Source organism: Cervus elaphus, chromosome 5 (assembly GCF_910594005.1).
Source record: "Cervus elaphus chromosome 5, mCerEla1.1, whole genome shotgun sequence".
NCBI classification, from domain to species: domain Eukaryota; kingdom Metazoa; phylum Chordata; class Mammalia; order Artiodactyla; family Cervidae; genus Cervus; species Cervus elaphus.
Window position 1 is genome coordinate 14,721,626 of NC_057819.1, and position 21,308 is coordinate 14,742,933.

General features: G+C 56.8%; 1 protein-coding gene across 4 annotated transcripts in view; it reads right to left on the minus strand.

Annotated features, from left to right (window-relative positions):
- Positions 1-200: 200 nt before the first annotated feature.
- The window catches only part of TESC (tescalcin), a 60,707-nt gene continuing 39,599 nt past the window's right edge, over positions 201-21,308 (minus strand). For 2 of the 4 annotated variants that reach the window (XM_043901774.1, XM_043901773.1), the window contains exons 3-8: positions 15,114-15,194; positions 8,322-8,461; positions 6,577-6,638; positions 6,361-6,468; positions 2,640-2,687; positions 1,216-1,440 (exon numbers count right to left, since the gene is read on the minus strand). In XM_043901774.1, the coding sequence (XP_043757709.1) occupies positions 1,249-1,440; positions 2,640-2,687; positions 6,361-6,468; positions 6,577-6,638; positions 8,322-8,461; positions 15,114-15,194 (631 nt within the window). In that variant the 3' untranslated portion in view covers positions 1,216-1,248. Of the gene's footprint in view, positions 453-1,215; positions 1,441-2,639; positions 2,688-6,360; positions 6,469-6,576; positions 6,639-8,321; positions 8,462-15,113; positions 15,195-21,308 lie in introns of those variants that run through there. The other 2 variants (XM_043901775.1, XM_043901772.1) reach the window with 2 other exon arrangements.

The window sequence follows — 21,308 nt, forward strand, 5'->3', positions numbered from 1 at the left end:
ATGAGTTCCCAGCACTTGTGTCGGGAAAACAGCAACCTGTTAACCCCAAATACACCAGACAGGAAGGGAGAAAAAAAATTCCCCTGCAAACCAGCCTTTGAGAACTAGCTGCTACTGCTTCCTCCTTGCGGTCAACCTCTGGGCAGCCAGATGGCCAGGTCGCCTGCGTGGACGTGGGAAACAGACAGGAGCCACTCTCATTACCAAACCCTTTTCCTTTTTTATTTGAGATAAAAACAGCAAAGTCCCACACACCATACCCTGCGGGAAAACGAGATGAGCAAGGCGTGTTGGCTATTTACAATAAGGGCTGCAGCAATCGGGGCCCCCGTGCAGCCCAGGTCCCAGTGCAGACGCTCCGTGGGGGCGGGCGGTCAGTGGCACAGGGCGATGGTCTCCATGTTCAGGAAGCGGACGTGCATCTTGGTCTCGATGTCGATGCCCTGCCAGATCTGGAGCATGGACAGAGCAGCATGAGTGGGCATCCCCACCCCCCAAGACCCCCAGCCACTCCCTGCCCGCCCACCTCCGCCACCCACCAAGATGCCCCACAGGTGAGATCCAGAGCAAAGTGCGGAACCTCTTCCATCTGCCTCTTTGCTGGTTAACTGGGCTCTGACATTCAGATTCCTTCTGGACTGTCACAGCAAGTTATTATTTAAGTGCTGAATCCAGGCTCCTAGCTGAAGTCACTCGAGCCACCCACCACCACTTCAGGCTCCGTGATTTTCATGCAAATTCCTGAGCCCCTGTTAAACCTCCTTTGCACCAGAAAGACGTGGAGACCACCACCTGTGCTGCCCACTCCGTGGTAGGGGCTCCCGTGGAATCCTGCACGGAAGCGGCTTGTAAACTGTTAAGGGCTGTGCAACTGTAAGATCTCATCAAGCCATCATCATTCATTCAAAGGTCGCGACAGGTCTTTATAACCTCCCAAGGATAGGTCACCGTGTTCCAGAAAGATAAGCTCCTGCCCAGGAAAGGTGGTTTCTGCCAAAGACCACGTCTGTCACCACATACCTGGCACGGCCATCAGGGTCCATCCTGGCCAGGGCCCTAGCGGACACTCAGGCCACCAGACCCAATGCCGCACTACGGGCTCCAGCACCCAGGACTCTGCTCCTCGGCCACTCGGGCCCAAGAGGACCACGGATGGTGAGACAGCTGGAAGGATGCGGACAGGAACCAAGGGGTGTGGTGGGCGGTGACTGGTCACTGTCTCCCTGATTATGTAAGAACTTCAGACTCTCACAGTGTCGCCCTCAACATCTCCAGGGACAGCCACAAGGCTCGGGTACGCACAGTCCTGTGGGCACCCAAGCCACAGGGAGGCCTCGGCACACTTTCGGCCACCGTCATGCGCCCACAGTCCCAGGCGCTTTCCTTGTTAGGTGGGCAGGGTGTTCCCAGGAAGAGAGGTCTGGATGCGCAGGGTGGTTTCTGCCAAATGCCAAGGTGATGAGAGGGTCGCGGGGGGCGCTCAGAGAACAGGAGCGGCCGGCTGGTCGGGAAAAGCCCAGCAGCCACGGACTGGGGGCGCTGGAGGCGGGCGGGGCAGGGCTGGGAACAGACTGCTGGTTTTCTGAGGCCAAAAAGGATTTCATCTCGTCTTCTGGCTTAAAGCAGCATCCTTCCTCCCTAACCTGCCCTTGCCCTCCCTGTCTTCTCACCTCTCATTCTGGCTCTTGCCTGGGTGTTACCACTTTTCCGCATGCCAAGGTCACCCATGGCACAAATGCCAGCTCAACTTCTCCCCGTCTACCCGCCCTGGGGGAGTGGGCAGGGCACGTCTGAGAGGGAGGCTGACCTCCTCCAGCTCAGCAGGCCCTTCCCGTCTCTCCTTCAGGCCGGGTCTGTACCACCCACGCCCCTCCTCACGTCCCTCCTCTTACCCCTTGGACAGGCTGCCCCTCGGCTTCCTAGAGCTTCAGCCATAGGGTGGGGGTCCCCAGCCCTGTCCTGGGCACAGGCCTGTTCCCAAAGGGCCGCCTGGGAGTGCTGGCAGCTGGCCCAGGAGCCCCTGGCTATCATTGCCCTAACCTCCCATCTTCCTCAGCTCCTTGAAGGGGTGCGGGGGCACCGCTGTTGGGATGCTCAGGGCCAGAGAGTGGGCAGAGCACCGGCAGGCTTGACTCCTTGCCAGTCAGAGCACCCAGATTCCCAGTGTGCAGGCACATTTGCAGCCATGAAGGCTGGGCGAGGCCTGAACGTCCACTAACCAGGGTGGAAGGTGGGCAGCTGGGCACACAGCACTGTCTGTGAGGCCCGGGAGGGCAGCAGGGCCGCACGTGGGCAGCACCAGTGCGTGCTGAGAAGAGCTGGGCTCACAGGCATGGAACATTCCAGACCCTGGTTCCAGCTGTCAACAGGGTGCTTCTGAGAAAGGGGACCAGGGACTTGATAGGGAGAAAAACGGAGCCTCCCTCAGAGGCCCTTTCGCACTTGCTAAGTTGTTTTGACCGTCTGTGACTAACATTACCCTTTCAATAAACATAAGTAAAACCAGTTTAAACCACTGTAAAGGCCACATTCAGGCTAGACCCTGTTCCCTTGAGACGCCCGTCTCTTCCTGACCAGCAGGGTCCCCCGCAAGCCCCCAGTGCAGCCCCCATGTCCACCCCCAATTCCCAGGCACCCACCTTTAGGAAGTCATCGAAGGTGATCCCCTCGTACACTTGATCAGGCTCCTGGGGACAGAGAACGGGGCGCAGTAAGTGGTTTCTGCCCAGAGACCCTCCACCTCCACCCTCCGACACAGAAAGGGGGATGGGGCATGTAGGTAGGACCATAAGAACATTCTGGACTGTTTGGCTCTAGCTCAGGGCTAGTCACCTTGAACTCTGGCATCCCCTTGATGGTGGGGTGGGAGCTGGTGCAGGCCCACCCCCTACCTATGTCCCTGGGGAGGACAGGGCTGACAAGGATGGGAAAAGAAGGCGGGTGGGGTGGGCACAGAGGCTGGGGCGGCCACCAACAGACACTCCCTGTCATTTCTCCGTCCTGCCTTCTCAAACCAGGCTTGGCTGAGAGCAGCTCTGGGCTGACCGGCACTCCAGACACTGGGCAAAGGGCCAAGGGAATGAAGGGCCAGCCAGCACAGCCCACCCCTCTCGCCCGTGAGTCAGCCTGATGGCATGGGGTCCAGGAGCCTCCCCTCCTGCGGAGTCACCTGTGCACCCAGGGACGCACAACATGATAAGCGAGGCTCCTGTCCCTGATGCCGCTGCGACCAAGTCCCCACGACCCCCACCCACAGCACCCTCCGTGCCCGTGACAACCGGGCGGACATCCCACCGCCTGTGAACATGAGATCAGCCAAAGAAAGCGTGGTCATCCAGGCTCTGGATTACCACGAAGAAGGGGTCGATCCCAGATGGGCTGATACGGAACAGGCTCCAAGATACGCGCCCGGTGGGAAAAAAAAAAACAAGGAGCAGAAAGACGTTTGCAGGCTGTTCCCTACGCCACAGATGGCTGCCACCTGCCCCAGGGACGTGAGGGGTCAGCACGGGGACGAGAAAGCCGGGGGACTTGAACGCTGTGTTGTGTAACTCAGAACTAGAAGACCCAGTGTGCGCGTTGATCTGTGTCAGGAAAAATCCATCAAAGGCAGGTCTCTTTAGGGAGGAGGACCAGGAGAGAGACACTTCTCTTTATGTACCGCTCTGAGATTCGTTCTGACGCGTAGTTAAGAAAACACCAGGGACTTCCCTGGTGGTCCAGTGGTTAAGAGTCGCCTTGCAATGCAGGGGACACCAGTTCAATCCCTGGCCCAGGAAGAGCCCACGTGCCACAGAGCAACTAAGCCCATGCATCACGACGACCGAGCCAGTGCTCTGGAGCCCCGAGAAGAGAAGCCACAAGTGAGAAGCCAGCACACCGCAACCAGAGAGTAACGCCTGCTCGCCGCAGCGAGAGAAAGCCCGCGTGCAGCAACGAAGACCCAGCGCAGCTAAAAATAAATACGTAAATAATTCATTTAAAAAAAGAAGGAAGAAGACACCAGCACTCTCCATGTGTCTGCTACAAGTGTTTCACCAACGTGATTACCATGAGCTGATGCGAATCTCCCAACAGCCCCCTCAAGTGGGCTTTGCTCTTAATCTAATTTGGGATATACTTTTTAATTTTATGAAAAATGCCAGATTTTTAGAAGGCCTGGACCAGCCCTGTCCCTACGGCTGCTTGCTCTTCGTGACCAGGGTCAACAGACAGAAGAAGCGCTGCCCTCTGCCTGCTGCCCACCCCAGGTCCCTGGGGGCAGCCAAGGGGAGTGAACTATAGATGAGGCCCCTTGGGCCCGAGACCCAGCCTGGAGGGTGACGCCCAGTGGAAGCAAGGCAGGCGGAGGGGCCGGGGGCTTGGGGCAGCACCGGGGCCGAGATCCCAGGAAAACCGGCCCGCCCTCCAGCCACAGGAAGGCTTCCCAGAGACGCACCCTGGAAAGATCCCAACCGCAGTGGACAGCCAGCCCTGGAAGTCCACGACGGTGGGCGATGCCTCATCTGTCTCTGGCAGAAACGTCAGGTGTCCTCAGAGGCCGCACAGTATGAAAGGACATGGTCGCCCCTTGCCCCACGCCTCTGTGTTTATCTGGTCGATGATCACAAGAGAAAATATTTTACAAGCACACAGAAGAGTGGTAAGTTAAGGAAGATGATGCCCACGGTGGCGGGATACCCACCCTGGGAAGCCTGCACGGGCTCCAAGGATGCGTGGATTCTATGCAGATCAGCAGCTGCCAGCTGCCAGCGATTTCACGACAGCAAATTAAGAAAACTCGCCAATTGAAACTAGAGTACGACAGGGAGCAATTTATCGGAGGAGAGTGTAATTAAATCAAGTGGGGATTCGGCTCGCGCAGCCTGGCCAGGGATCCCCGCGCTCCCCAACGAGGCTGCCAGCCCTTTCTGCAGCAGCTTAATCTGCTGAGGAGGGTGGGTTCACCAAACCCAGAAGCCTCCCCAGGGCCCCTGAAGCAGACAGATAAAATGCAGGTCAATAAAGTGACCACAGCTCCCTTGCTCCTGGGGGCAGGCCCAGGCCCATCATCTCCAGACGACGGGCCTGGGCACAAACAGCATGTTCCAGCAGGAAAAAAACACCCCTCCACCTGGGTTGGGGTGACCCCAAAGCCGTGGTGGTTTTGTCTGGGACGGCAGCCATGGTGAATACGTAGGAGCCAGAGGGGGTGGTCTCCAGGGGACCACCTGAGACCCACCACAAGGATCAAGGAACATGATGAGGTGAACACCTCATCACGGAGGTGATCACGTGCCTGCCCACACAGCCCCCCAGGGGCTCAGAGCCCCTGTAAGACCGAGTCCAAGGTCACTGTCCAGGAAGCCCAGAAGACTCCTTTGTCTCTGAGCCTTGGTTCACTTGGAACCAGTGAACCAAGGCTACAAATCCATGAAGTGATGCCCATGGAGAACCTAGCACGGTGCCTGTGCTCACCCTTCGGAGGACCCTGGGGGGTGCCTGGTTGCCTGGAACCTCCCAAGGGAACCTGCAACCCCCTCTCCCCGCAACAGCACCACCCGAGCCTGTGAACGCCGGCAGTGACCGCTCACAGGACGCGCTGGTCCCCTGGCCTTCCTCCCGGTGCCCTCTGCTCCATCTGTTCTGCACTGGGGGTGACTTCACACCCCCCCACCCCCCACCAACCCAGGGACAGCAGCTGTGTCTGGAGACACGTTTGGCTGTCATGACTTGGAGGGTGTGACTGGCCCAGTAGGTAGAAGCCAGGGACGCTGCTCAACACTGCAACCCCAGAGGGCCCTGTGTCAACATCGTGGGGCGGAGAAACCCCAGGCTCCAGAGCCCGGCTCTGAGAGATGACTTACCACTTCTGACACCAGCGGGAGGCCTCCCACCCTCATCAGCCACACGCCCCGATGGCCGAGCCTGTCTCATCTACACGTCACCCCCGCGGCTCCCAGCTCCTCCCTGGACACCAGATCGTGGGCCCTCAGGAGACCCCTGCCCTCCAGGCCACAAATCGCCTCATTAAGAATAAAATTAACGAGAGCGAGCCCATGCGGTACACCCACCGGGCCTGGCGCTGTGCCAGGCGCTACTGTGGGCCCAGGGAGGCCACCCAGTAGGGTCTGCGGCCCCCCAAGCCCAGCCTCCCCTGCCCGGCCCGACCCCCCAGGACTGGGACCTCAGTCCTAGTTTTCTGGTGGGACAGGAAAGCAGCGAGGTCTCTGAGCGGAGCTCTGCGCCAGGCCCAGTTGGAGTGGCGAGCAGGCCACGGGCGGTCTCTGCCCTCCAGGCCTTCCAGCAGCGCAGACTCAGAGCGGGCAGGGCTCGGCGGGCGGAGAGTGGAGGGTGGGGACAGGGGCCCCGGGCCCTCACCATCTGCCCCACGCAGACGCTGGCCGCCTCCATCATGGCGCCGTCGGCGATGGAGCGCGCCGACTCCTTCTCGATGTGCGGGTTCCCCGACAGCAGCTCCTCTACCACCTGCCGGGCGGGGCAGACACACCGTGAGCTCGGGCCTCAGGCCAGGCCGCTGAGCGCGGTGTGTGGAGGCGCCAGGGCCCGCTGGGTGGGCGCGGGAGCATACTTTACATTTCGATACTCTTCCAGGGTGATGCGGCCGTCGCTGTCCGAGTCGTACATGTGGAACAGAACTGGGGGTGGCGGGGAGAGGAGAATGAGTCAGGCGAGGATGAGAAGGGAGCCCTGGGTTCCCTGCTCCTCCAACCTCCCCCTCCCTCAAACTGAGCAAAGCACCCCCAGCAATGCAACCCGAATGCCAAAGCTGTAGGGTGCAAGGGAAAGGGCATGGGGCCAGACGGACCACTTCTGGTGGGTGACCTTGGGCAAGCGACCTCACTTCTCTGAGCCTCAGCTTTCCCATCTGTAAAATGGGAGTCACTACACCTCTGCCTCATTGTGGTGGTGTCAGGTGAGCCAAGGCCGGTGGATCACGCCACAGTCTCATCAAGAGGAAGTCAGCTCAGCGTGACTTCAAGGTGTCACTCCTGACAGACCCAAAGAGGGTGGCTGCCATCCTGGGCTTGGGGCAGGTCATGGACCCTGCTGCTTCCCTCCCGCCCCTGGCTGATCCAAGCCGGCCCCCGAGGGGCATTCACACCTGCTTGGCTTGCTTCTGTCTCAGTGAGGTCACCTGGTCCCTTTGCTGACATGACTCAGCAGCCTGCATCCCAGCAGAGCCAGGAACTGAAGGGGAGGTGACCTCTCCACCCCTGGCTCAGCCTCAGGGAGCCTCAAGCTCTCGAAGGCCTCGTCCCGGCATTTACCCTGCCTGGCGCTCTGCAAACATCTCTGCCCCTCATCCTCACACGACCCTGCCCCGAGCCCGTGTCACAGACGGGGCTGACAAGCTCAGAGAAGCGAAGGCATTTGCCCACAGCTGCCCTATTAACGGGGGCTTTCCTGGTGGCTCAGATGGTAAAGAATCCGCCTGCCATGCAGGAGAGCTGGGTTCGATCCCTGGGTTGGGAAGATCCCCTGGAGAGAGGGGCCTACCCACTCCAGTATTCTTGCCTGGAGAATTCCATGGACAGAGGAGCCTGGCGGGCTACAGTCCATGGGGTTGCAAAGAGTTGGGACACGACTGAGTGATTTTCACTTCACTTCATTAACAGAGGGGCAGCCAGGGGTTTGAACCAGAGTCTGTCCCATCCCACAGGCCCCATGACCCCTGACCCAGCCCTTGGAACCATCTGGAAGCTGGGCCGACACCAGGCGCCATCCCCCTGCCCCCAGCAGTCCTCAGGACACATCCCGAGCTAAGTATAGCCTGGGCCCTGTTTACATTTCCCTGCAGACGCTGCTGCCTTGGGAGCAGGGTGCAGAAGGATGCTGGAGTCCTGGGAAAGTGCACAGGGAGGGAGGGGTGCTGCCCGCCCTGAACTCAGACCCAGGGCCAGAGGGGCCCCGAGGGTGGGAGGCATGGGCCCGTGGAGGGTGCCCCGTGAAGCTGAGTCTGGTGGCGGGCTGTGGACCAGGGCAAGCGATGAAAGCACCCCTGAGGTCTCATCCAGCCTCAGAACCACGCACGTGTCCAGCCCTTGTTCCCAGTGTCAGGTTCAAGGTCAACAGCTGCTTGGCGGAAGGGCTGGATTGAACCAGGTCTGTCCGAACCAATTTCCCATCACCAACAGACCCTTCTATTTCCAGAAAATCACCAGCTGCTGAGGAGTGTCAACAAGGAGGCTGTCTCAGAGCAGCCTAGGAGAGGGAGCACCCTCTATGCTGTGAAACCCCCCTCCCCAAGGCCCAGAGTTGGGGCTCCCTGGCCCTCCCCACCCCCGGCAGGGGGCACAGCAGGCCTCGGGGACACCCACATCTCAGCTTCTCTTTCCGGCACAGCTGCACCTGCTCCTCATCCATGGTGGTGTCGATGGGCCGGAAGTAGGACATGATGGTCAGAAAGTCCTCGAAGTTGATCTCGTCGGCCAGGCCACTGGATCCCTTGCGCAGGTTCCTGTGGGAGCAACGAGGGGGTGTCAGAAATGCATTCAAAACAGAACCTCATCTCACTGCCGCCCACAGCTCCAGAGAACCCGGCCCCTCTAGGCACTCACTTCACCTATAATGGCTATCCCAGCCTTGGGTTCTGCTACCCAGCGACCAGCTCGTGAGGGTCCCGGGGCCCCCCTGGGGGGTTAGTCCAGCCCTGTGCTGCACTCCTCCACCCAGAAACCACCATCCGGGGGTCTGGGGCAGACACAGGCAGCTGCACCTCTGCTGGGGCGGGGGGCTTGCCAGGCATGCACGGGGGACAGAGTTAGGTGGTAATTCACCAGGTACGTCTCCTGACCCTTTCCTTTAGATCAAAAGGGTTAGGGGGTCACAAACTGCAGCCCAGGGGCCAAATCCTGCCTGCCGCCTGCTTTTTTATAGCCCATGAGCTAAGAAGGGTTTGTATGTTTTGATATGGTTGAAAAAATAATGTTAAGGGGGGAAAAAAAGAATAGCATCGCATGACAAGTGAAGATTACATGAAATTCAAATCTGAGCGTCCAGAAATAAAGTTTTATTGGCACACGACCATGCCTGCTCATTTACATGGTATCCGCGGCTGCTTTCAGGCTACAAAGGCAGAGCTGAACAGTTGCAACAGAGATGATGTGGCCCGTGAAGCCTAAAATATTTACTCTCTGGCCTTTTAGAGAAAGTTTGCCAGTTCTTGCTCTCTGTCAGCCGTCTGAAACTCGGGCACAGTGATCTGTGGGCAGGCAGTTCTGAGTAATCTGTTTCCTACCAAAGTGTGAACTGCACCAAAGAACTGCAGGTTTTCGAACAGATGAGGGCCGGTTTGAGATGTCCCTGTGGATGCTTTTCCGAAGGGGTGGGAAAGGGCTTGAGTTCCAGGCGGGGCTCGGGGAGCGAACCCAAGGCTGGGTCCGTCTCGTGCCGAGCACACTGCGGGTACCCAGCAAATGCATGCGAGGGCACTAACAAGCCACCAAGTCCAGGTCCTGGCAGAGGGGTCGGGAAAGAGTCAGCCTGGAGCCGACGCCAACCAAACACGGGCTCCTGACCCACCACTGCCCTACTCTCACCGCTGATCGACTTCTACTGGGGCAGGCCGCCATCTGTCTGATGGTCCCCCTACCCTCCCTGTGCCTCCTTGCAAAGGGACAGTTCTCAGCTGGCCTGGGATGATGGTGCTTCTCAAATGCACTTGGGTGCCTCCTGGGGTCAGGACCACATCTCAGCTTAAAGGAACACATTCAAGGTTCTCTCCCCAGGGGCCCGTCTGTTGTGATTTTGTTGCTAAGTTGTATCTGACTCTTTGTGATCCCCACAGACTATAGCCCTCCAGGCTCTTTTTCCCATGGGATTTCCCAGGCAAGACTACTGGAGTGGCTTGCCATTTCCTTCTCCAGGGGATCTTCCCAACTGGAGATCGAACCTGCATCTCCTGCATTGGCAGACAGGTTCTTTACCGCTGCGCCACCACGGAAGCAGGGGCCCAGTTGTTCCCTTTCAAATCCTGCCCCTGCAGCGTGCACCACACTCCACCGTTCAGAGATCTCACTATCCCCAAGCTTCCATTCCAGGATTTTCCAGAAAGAAGTGGCTCCCGAGCCTAGATCACGAAAGGTGGATTGTGAAACAACAACTGGAGAGATGAGAGGGGATCTCCCCAGGACTCAGTAAGCCTAGTCTTTGAGTGTGTGTGGTGGTTTTTTTTTTTTTTTTCAATTTTCTCTGAAATCATCTCTTACAAAGGTTTCCCACTGTTCCTCTGGACAGATTTTTAATAACCTCAGAGTTCCTGCTGTCAGGGGCACAGACCAGACTTACAAGGTGTAAAAACAGCCCCAGGAGTCATCAGGCTCCTAGGAGGCATGGTTCAGTGGGTTAGTTTACACCTCCTTCTCAGGGGGTTCCGGCTGCAGCGAGAGGGATGGAGATGAGCTCGGGGACATGTGATGGGCCCCGGGGCAGGCAGGCCATGTGTGTCTGCTTCTCAGGGAAGGCTGTGACCTGGCTGCTTCGGCATCAGGACCCAGTTCAGGGGCAGGGGGTTCCTTCCCATCCTAATGTCCCCGGGAGGTCCATGTGGGCCAGCATCCTGGTCTCTCAAGGCGACCAGAGGGCAGAGGCCGAGGAAACCCAGACACAGCCCCTGGAGCCAGGCCAACCTGTACTCCACTCCAATTTCCACAGTGGGGCACCCCGAGGTCAGGGTCAGTGGATAGAAGAATGGGTGTGTGCGCTAAGGCGCTTCAGTCGTGTCCCACTCTACGAGACCCTATAGACTATAGCCCACCAGGCTCCTCTGTCCATGGGATTCTCTAGGCAAGAATAATGGAGCCGGTTGCCATACCCTCCTCCAGGGGATCTTCCCAACCTAAGGAACCTAACTTACGTCTCCCAAGTCACCTGCATTGGCAGGCGGGTTCTTTACCACTAGTGCCACCTGGGAAACCCTAAAAGAATGGGGGCTACATCCACATCTGCAGCCCTGCATCACAGCACTCTTTTTGCAAGAAAGCCCGATTGAGTGCAGTATTTTCACTTCCTTAACTCTCCAATGACTCTGTGAGGACCAGAGCCCATGGAGGTGGGGACAGACCTGGCTCAAACTGCCTTCCAACCAGCTTTCTGCTTCACTGTCTTGTTCCCAAAACACCTTAGGATGCAAGGCAGATGCTGGTACTTTTTGAAACCGCCTCCAGCCTGTCCTCTGACTCCTCCCTCACTCCTTGGCAGAGCTTACACGACAGAAATGTAAAGGACGCACGGGCGCTGAGCTGCTCCAGGTCCCGGCTGGGGAAGCCTTTCTTCAATCCTCCTCTTCTTGGTGACCTCTGGGCAGTCCACCAACTCACAAGGGGCCTCCCTTTCTCCAGACCGTGTCTCTAAGCAGGTGCCCAAGGCTGAGGTCCCAGAACCCACGGGGGGATGGGGGTGGGAGTGGGCTCTCACCTCCCGCTATGGGCCACTGTCCTCCCTGTCTCCTGCTCACCATGCTGCATCGTCTTCTGATGGTCATTCTCTAAAGCAGGTGTCTCGTGAGCCGCCCGCACTGTAGGCCTAGGGACCCCTCGACTCCCTCCCTATCATATCTGATCCTCTTCTCTCCTAGGACAGCCTGGTCCACCCTCCACCATCCCAATGGGCAGAGGCCAGAAGGAGCTCTGCAAAAAGCAAGTCAGAGACTTCCCTGGTGGTCCAGTGGTTAAGACTCTGCACTCCCAGTGCAGGGGGCCCGGGTTCCCTCCCAGGTCACAGAACTAGATCCCACATGCTGCAACTAAGACCCAATGCAACCAAATAAATAAATATTTTAAAAAAGCAAATGAGACTCTGTCACTCCCTTGCTCAATGCTCTCTGGAAGCTTCTCCAGCTCTTGGGGTGACTCCCCCCACCACAAGCCTCCACCTGGTCTCCCAGGTCTCAGCCCAGCCTTTGCCCCCATTTCCCACCACACACCTCTCATCAGGGGCCTGAAAGCCTGTTTCAATGTCCACCTCAAGACACTCAACGTTCCTTGACTGACTGAGGCCTCCCTCCATCCCTCGGGAGGCACCTGCCTGCGCCCGCGCTCAGGGCTTTGTCCTAACATTGGACGCTCCAAGCAAGGCGGGTGTCTCTCCCGCCTCTGACTCTGGATTCAGGGCCGCGCCTGCCTGTCCTCTGGCCGGAGGGAGGTTTCCGCTCCGGCTCCTGCCCAGGCCCAGTCCCCTCGGCGGGCAGCATATCAGTCCCGGAGAGCAGCCTGGCCACACTCAAGTTCCACCCTCACCTGAAAACACAACTCCTGCAGCCTGTTCCCCAGGGGACAGCGGAGGGCCAAGTGACCTCCGGCCAGCCTTGCTTTAAGAAACAGCTTCCAAAAAAAAAAAGAAAGAAAGAAACAGCTTCCCTGGTGGCTCAGATGTTAAAGAATCCACCTGCAATGCGGGAGACCTGGGTTCAATTCCTGCGTTGGGAAGATCTCCTGGAGAATGAAATGGCGACCCACTCCAGTATTCCTGCCTGGATAATCCCATGGACAGAGGAGCCTGGGGGCAGCGGGGGAAGGTGGGTACAGCCCACTGGGTGGCAGAGTTGGACACGACTGAGCACTCAGCATACCGTGGCTCTTGAACACACGTCATCTCAGCGCAGCCTCACAGCAACCCCATAAGGCAGGTGCTGTTATTACAGTCATCGTGCTGTATGTGAGCAAAGTGAGGCAGCCTCCGGGTGTCCACGGCCTCACCCCCACCCATCAGGACAGTAGAGGTTTCCTCAGGTCCCCCTCCAGCCCCACCACTCTCCTCCTGGGCCGGCGGTGAGGACAGAAGAACCAGGTGGGCTCCACAGGCCCGGGGGCAGCAGGGTAACCAGGACCTCCGGGGCATGCCCCTCTCCCCATCCTGGCCCACCTGGTACCATGGAAGACACCAGCCCCTCCAGCTCCAACCACAGAAGGCTGGGTCCCCGGAGCTCTACCAACCTCACAGCTGCCCCGGTCTTATCCAGTCTTTCAGAAACAAGCCTCACAGGCAGGTGCTCATGGGCCGGTATATACAGACACACACATCTGCATGCCGCCCCCTTCTCATGTCAGCCGCCACGACACTCTGGTCACCCCTCATCATCTTCCTCTGACACCTCCAGCCCTAGACCCCAAGGGCCATGTTGTCTCCACGTTGGGGGCCACATCATCTGCACCCCCACTCCACCACCTGTCAGCAACGCCCCCCAATCCTGTTCTGCTCATTGCCCACCCACCCAGGCCTCGCCCTGGGATTCCGCCGGCAGAATCAGGGTTAAAAAGAAAGTGGGGGTGCAGAATTCTACTCCCATCTTTACCACTGACCACGTGACTTCAAACCTTCCTTCTCTGAAGGGACCGTGTGAGAATTTGCTGGGGGTGATTCCTCAGGTACCAGCTCCCTCACTTTCCTCTGCCCTCAGTCACCCCCTCCCAGGTATCTCAAAGCCACCCATTGCCATCCCTCTGCACTCAGGAGTCTCGGCTCCAGCCCAAGGGACCCTGGCCTCAGTCATCGACAACCCACTGGCAGCCAGAGTGACCTCTGCAAGATGCCAACCTGCTTCATGCTCCACACACTCCCCTTAAAGCCTGTCTTTGCCCCCAGCCCCTGATGCTGCTCCTGGGTTGAAGTCAAGACACCTCTTGCTGGCCTAGGGTCTGCATTATGCACCCTGCCCACCCCACACCTCTCACTACGCTCAGCCTCTCTGTGTTCCAGCTGAGTCCCCTCTCTGTCACTCGTATACCTGGACTTTATGCCACAGGGCCTTTGCACATGCAGTTCTGGTCTCTCTCTGCTTTGCCTGGCTAACTCCTGGGCACTTTCTCCTCAGGTCTCACCCCACAGGCCCTGGAGGAAGGTTGCTGTATTTTTCGGGGCAGCCCGAGGACTTCCCAGCCCCCCTTGTGAACAGTGAGGCCCCACTTCTGGCTCAGGGCCCCACAGTCCTGGCAGAACTGAGCTGGGCGGTTCAGGCTTGCACAACTTGAAGCCCGTCCAGGGAGACCCCACCTATTACATGATCTCAACACGCCAGTTCCCTTCCTTTGTCTTTATGCCCGCTCCCCTGCTCCTCAGCCATCTCTGCAGACACAGGGTGTCAGGCCTGGGACCGGGGTGTTTGTCCACAGGCTCTGGCAGCCTGGTGAGGGCATGCCCACCCCCCATGTCCATCCCCTACCTCTTCACTAAGCCTCAGACACAGAGATGTCCCTCCTGATACATGAGTCTTTCAACTCTGACGACACTGGACATTTGAGGACATGAGCTCTGGCCTTAGCCTCAGCTTTGGGACACTGTCCATGGTGCCTCTCTCTGCCTCAGTTTCTCCATCTGTAAGCCAGGGCATTGAGCATACTCTGACTCTTCAACACACATCATCTCAGCACAGCCTCACAGTAACACCACAAGGCAGGTGCTATTATTACCGTCCTTCTATCTATAAGGAAAGTGAGGCAGCCTCCAGGAGGGCGCCAGTGAGCCTGCCTCCTGGTATCCATGCCCCATGAGGTCCAGACTCCAAATGCGGGGAGACCCAGGGACTCACTTCTGATGAAAACAATATAGAAAAGGTGATGGAATGTTATCTGCAAGATGAAGTTACCAGTGGATGGTGTTTTCCATCTCAAGTGCCCAGTCTCTCTCTTCTCCCTCCCTCTCTTACTGGAATGCCTTACTCTGAGGGAAGCCAGCTGCCAGGTGTGGTAGCTCTGGGGATTGGTTCATGAGCTGCCAACATCCAGGTGGGTGAGCTCGGAAGCAGAGCCTCACCCAGTCATGCCTTCAGGTGACTGCAGCCCCAGTTGACCCTCCCTGAGCCAGAAAACCCAAATCCCTGATCCACAGAAATAGTGAGCTAATAAGTATGTATTGTCTTAAACTGCTAAGTTTGGGGGCAGGGGGTAACTTGTTATGCAGCCATAGCTGACTAATACAGAGGTCAAGAGAGATTGAGTGAGCTGTCCTAAGTCACCTATCCATGAATCCAGAACTGCTAGACCTCTGACCCATGCTCACAACTCCTACCCAACACATCACATGCCTTTTGAGCACACGAGTTATGACAGAGGTCACAAAGGCAAAACACTCCCCACAAAGTCACCCACCATCAGCATTCCAGGAGAAGGGCTCACCTGTTGTCAAAGAAGGCACGGACGATTTTGGACCGGATTGGGTTGAGCTCCAGGTCAGGGACATTGTTGAAGTTCTCCTTCCTGGGTTTCCAAGGAGGAGGCACACCGGCAAATGAAGGAGAAAAGAATGATGTCAGAGAGCATGTTCATCACTCCTCACATTGTGTTTTTCACCCTGAGCAGGCCCTACGAGAATGGTCCAGAATTCATGAGTCAGGACTGGAATATGCTGCATTGGCATACCTCCTCCTCTAACCCTTGGACCAGCGGGACCACAGAGGGCCTGGAGGCTCAGAGACGCCTTTGGGAATCTGATAGATGTCCTGGACATCCACCCTGCCGATCCCCCAGAAAGATGCAGACACAAGACCTGCATCTCATTCTGAGCAGTCAGATACCCCAGGTAGGGAAACCCTGAGTTAGCTGTCCTGGAATCAGAGCAGCAACCTGCTTGCTTGGAGATTTCAAAAACAGTGTCCACAGCAGGTTAAAAACCTGGGGTTATCACATGACCCAGTGATTCCACTGCTAGGTATATACCTGGATATGTCCCCAGAGAAATGAAAACATTCATCCACATAGAAATTTGCCCGTGAATAGTGATAGAAGTGGGCTTCCTGGGTAGCTCAGCTGGTAAAGAATGTCTGCAATGCAGAAGACCTAGGTTCAATCCGTGGGTTGGGAAGATCCCCTGGAGGAAAGCATGGCAACCCACGCCAGTATTCTTGCCTGGAGAGTCCCCAGGGACAGAGAAGCCTGGTGGGCTACAGTCCATAGGGTCACAAAGAGTCAGACACGACTGAATGGCTAAGCACATTCAGCCATTAAAAGGAATGAAATACAGACAACAGGCTACAATACAGATGGACCGTACAGACACGGTGCTAAGTGAAATAAGCTGGGCCACACAGTGTATGATTTCATTTATATGAAAAGTCCAGAATAAATCAGTCCATAGAGACAGAAAGGGTATTAGTGGTTGCCAGAGGCTGGGGAATTGGGAGCCATGCTGGGGAATGGTACTGAGGGTATGAGGACTCTTTAGGGGGTGATGAAAACGTTGTCATACTGACTGTGGTGATAGATACAGTACTCTGGAAGCATACTGAAAGCCACTGCATTGCACGTTTTAGTGGGTGAATCGTAGGATATGCGAATTCTATTTCAGTAAAGCTGTTTAAAGAGAGAGAGAAATGTTCGTATTAGATGGTGAATTTCAAACACAGCCACCCTGTAGCTGGGGCCGGGTGTCGCTGGGTCCCAGAGGCTGTGAGTTTGCAGGCGTGGAGTCAGGTAAGTCCCCACCTGACTAACCTTCCCACATAAGGCTGTCCTTTGTTCTCGGACCTGCTTCCTGCTCGCCTCTTCTTCTGCTCTGTGGCTTTCACCAGCCAGTGGCCTTGGAAGGGACCCAGAACACAGGCTGGTAATCCCGGGGAATAAAGAGGCAGACCCAGCTTGGGGAAGCTGGGAGGATATTAGCCACTTAAAAGGAGAAATGTCCAGGGACCCTCAGATTTACAACTTGAAGTTAGAACCAACCCACGCTGGGAAGGAGAAGTGCCACATACAAGGGGCATTCCGCACCATCAGAGCTGGAAGGTTCTGTAAACACAGCTGAGCCCTGTCCTGCCCCCATCAAACAGGTGGGGAGGCTGAGGCTCAGACAGGAGAAGCAGGACCTACCCGGGGCCCGGACGCCTCCGTGTTCTCTCCTTCTCCAAGCTGTCTCCCGCCTCTCCCCACCACTCAGCACTCCTAGCTTCGTTTCCTTGCAGCATCTGGCCAAACTCAGGAGCCAGTATCAATGGATGCCAACATTTAAAAGATTCCTGAGGGCCCAATTCTGAAGGCAACCCACTCAGAGCAGCTGACCAGAGCAGCTGGTCGTGGAATATTATTCAGCCATAAAAAGGACTGCAGTGTTGACCCATGCTACAACAGAGATGAACTTTGAGAGCAAGATGCTAAGTGAAAGCAGCCAGACACAAAAGGCCACACGGTGTATGATTCTACGTATGAATATATGAGATGTCCAGAATAAGCAAATCCAGAGAGACAGAAAGCAGACTGGTGGGTGCCAGGGACTGGGGGACAGTTGACAGCTAGGAGTTGACACAGGGTTTCTCTTGGCAGTGATGAAAATGTTCTTATGTGGACTGTAGACTTTAAGTGGATGAATTGTGTAACATGTGAATTATATATCAATCAGGCTGTTCTAAGGGCTTCCCAGGGGGCTCAGTGGTTGAAGAACCTGCCTGCAATGCAGGAGGCACAGGTTCAATCCCTGGGTCAGGAAGACCTCACCCCGGTCCCAGGGGAGGGCATGGCAACCCACTCCAGTGTTCTTGCCTGGGAAACCCCATGGACAGAGGAGTCTGGCGGGTTGCAGTCTATGGGGCTGCAAAGAGTCAGACACGACTGAGCACAAGCATGAGCAAGCCTGTTGTAAAACATTCCTAAAATATTTTTTAAAAACTAGAACACAAAGAACCACTGCACCATGGCTTCATCACTACAGAGCTCAAAAAGTGAGGCGCCAACCTGTGCAGCTCGGAGTCAGGTCCACGGCCAACTACCTCCAGGGTTGGTCCCTATGAGACAGCATGAGGCCTGGGGCCAAGGATGCTCTGCCCTTGCTCTGGGATTGGGGTCATGGGTGTGTTTCAGCTTGTGAAAGATCGTCTCACTGTCCCTGTCACCGCTCGTCACACACCTGGCAGTCCGCACTGCTCTGGCACGGCACCCGTGAGAGAGATGCAGTGACGGGAGGAAACGTAGGGAAAACCCAGAGCCCCCGGGATGGGAACAGCTCAAGTCAAAGGGACTACGTGGAGTTTGGGAGGGGACGTGGGGAGAAAGGGGAGGAACCCAGCAGCTGCGGCATGGCTAGTCAGCAGGAGACCCCAAGCCCTCTCTGACTTTTCTTGTCCGGTCGTGGTGCCTGTCAACCCCTCCTCAGCCTCAGTCTCCTCATCTACGAAGTGGGCGCAGCCTCTGGACTCACATCAGGGTTCTACCAGCTCTGCCACTTGGGACAAGCGACTTGGCTTCTCTGAGGCTCGGGCTTGCTCCTCTGCACTCAGGAGCCTCAGAGGGTTGTGGTGAGCATGCCTGGGAGGAAGTCTGGAACACAGCACGCACGGTGTCCTGTGAGGAGCGAGGGCTCCACGGATGGAGGCTTTCAGGTGCCCAAGAGCATGGGGACGGGCCTCGCATTTCCGCAGCACCACATCCTCAAGGCCTCGTACCTGAGGCAGCGCACGCATGGAGCATGCACAGCGGAGCGGAAGGGAGGGTTGGCGTGGGCGGGGCGTTGGGTGTGGGCGGGGCGTTGGCCCCAGGCCCCGCCCCTTCCTCCAGCGTCCTAGCTCTTCAGCGTCCAGTCCCGAGGCGCTCCCGGTTCGCAGATCTTTGCAGAGCATCACAACCCTGCTCTGCCCTGCGGAGCCCAGGCAGGGGCTCTCAGTGGAGCTTTGTCCCGGGGCTGCTGGAAGGACTGCATTCAGGGATATACTGGGGAAGTGGGTCTGGCTGCTTCCCCAGGAGGGAACAGAGGCCAAAACAGGATGCTGCAGGTTCTAAAGGGACTGGGAGAAAACAGGTCCACGTGCTTGTTAAGGTGGCAAGGAGGGACACACCAGCAGCACCCCTGGCACCAGGAGATCCCACAAGGGTGGCGGGGCCCCGGGCTGACATGGGAGGGCAGTGTCTCAGGAGGAGGACAGAGGCAGGAGGACCTCGAAGAACCTGACTGAATGTCTAGAGAAGAAAGTTAACAACCGAAGAGAGGTCTGGCCTCCCACTGACAGAGGGGAGGCAGATGCTAGGAAGCGAGCTGGGGACACAGTGTTGCCGGGTCCTGGCCTCACAGACCCTGGCAGGTCTGTGCAGGTGTCTTTGAACCCTAGCTGCCTTTCTCTGTAAGCCAGAATCACTCTCCCTCACCATGGGCACCTTACTGACGCTCCCAGCCTCAGTTTCCTCATCTGTGAACTGGATACACACCAAGCAGCACCCCCCCCCCCACACACACACACATATATCAAAGCAGAAGTGAAGTTAAGCACACCTGGGGCCAGTCCAGGCTCTGCCCCTGACCAGGCACATGCCCTGGTTGAGGCACTGCAGATCCCAGAGTCTTAATTTCTCATTTATAAAATGGGGATCATGGACATATCCAGGCAGTATCATGGGGTTAATGAGATGATTAGGTGAGATAAACACACGTAAGGTGCTATTGGGCTCCCCAGGCGGCACTAGTGGTAAAGAACCTGCCTACCAATGCAGGAGACATAAGAGATGGGGGTTCGATCCCTGAGTTGAGAAGATCCTGGGGAGGAGGGTATGGCAACACACTCCAGTATTCCTGCCTGGAGAATCCCATGAACAGAGGAGCCTGGTGGGTTACAGACCATGGGGTCACAAAGAGTTGGACATGACTAAAGCAATTTAACACACGTACACGAGATGCTATTAGCATAACGTGTGACATGCAGTGAGTTCATTTTAAAACAATGATGGTGATAATAGCAGCAGCTAACCTACAGACACCCCAGGTGTCAGGTACTATTGAGAGCTTTACATTATGAAAGTAGGAACATATTCCCACCTTAAAGATGAGGAAACAAAGGCAGAGAGGTGAAGAAACATCTTATTGCTGAGAAAAAATGCCCTGACTTAGAATATGGATGCCCAGCCCTGGAGCAACTTCTCCTGAGTTCTCTCTGGTCCTGGGGAGGCTGTGAGCAATTCTGGGCTATCTGCCAACCTCCTTCTTCAACAAGTTGGTTTGCAGGCCTTGAACCCAGAGGCAGGGAAAGGCCAACTTCAGTTTAGGACATTGAAAGAGGCTTTTATCTGAGGGCAAGGAAGAGGACAAAACCAGGACTTTCCTGCAAGGATCTTTTGCACAAAGGTATGTGGGCAGGCGAACTGCCTGATGCAAGCAGAGAATTCTTGGGAGTTCCCTGGCAGTCCAGTGGTTAGGACTCAGTGCTTTCCCTTTCATGGCCTCAGGTTCAATTCCTGGTCAAAGAACTAAGAAGATTCTGCAAGCCGTGTGGTGCAACCCCTCTGCCCCCCAAACTAGGGAATTTTGGCACTTCTCAAACATAAACTTGCAAACAAATCCTGGGGATCGTGGTAAAAAGCGGGTTCTGACTCTACAGTCCTGTAAAGGCCAGTTTCGGTCTCATTTCCTTTTCTCCCTCAAGCCCTGAGGTGTCCATCGGGCTGGTTAAACCAGCTCAGCCCAAGGCCTCCTCACCACCTATGGGAACTGCCCTGTATCACCCAGACTGGGGGCGGAGCACTGCTCCGGGGGCAGGAGCTGATACACCGTGGCCAGTGGTCCAGCGATGCTGCCCCAGTGACCAGCGAGAAGGGTCTGCCCATGAGGGGCCCCGGGGCTCACACTTCTGGTGGGTTTCAAACTCTCCCCCTTGAGGCCCCCTTGTATCTTCCTGGGCCAGGCTGAGCGCTCTGTGAGTTCAGGCATGTTCAATCACCCCCGTATCCCAGTGATGGGAGATATCAATGACCCCCAATTTACAGGTGAGAAAATGAGGCCCAGAGAGGTGAACTGACCAAGCTATAGTCACACAGCTAGAAGAAGTGCTTTGAATCCGGCACTCACCACCATGCACCTCCTCACACCCACTACTTCCTTCCAGTTCGGTTATGTTTTTACTTCAAAGAGAGAACGAGAGACCTTCCTGGGGCATCTGCTCCCACCCAGCCCTGAGAGGCCCCATCCGGGACCCAAAAGAGAGCAAGGCAAGCACCCACAGGGGAAGGAAAGACCGAAAACCACAGAGGAGGGTGGGCGGGGCACTTCCTCCTGCCTCGTGGTGTGGCTTGGTTTCCGGTGGCGTTGAGGCTCAGCTCAAGTGCAAAGTTCTCTCTGCCGGTCTGGGGAGGCTTCCTGACCTGAGACCCCGGCCTCCCTGCTCTGTGCTGGTCCAGGGCTTCCTGCATCAAGGCAGGCTGCGGGAATCTCTCCTCCGTGGGCCGCCGGCCCCACACTCCCAGACCCAACCCCCTGTACTCAGTATTAACTTGTGCTGGTTAAACAGCGGGGAAATGGGGGCCCCACGGGGCTTGTGCAGAAGCAGGCACGCCCCATCCAGCACGTGTCTTCCTGGGAAACGCTGAGCCACTCAGACACAGCACCCTCACTAGCAGCAGCAGCAC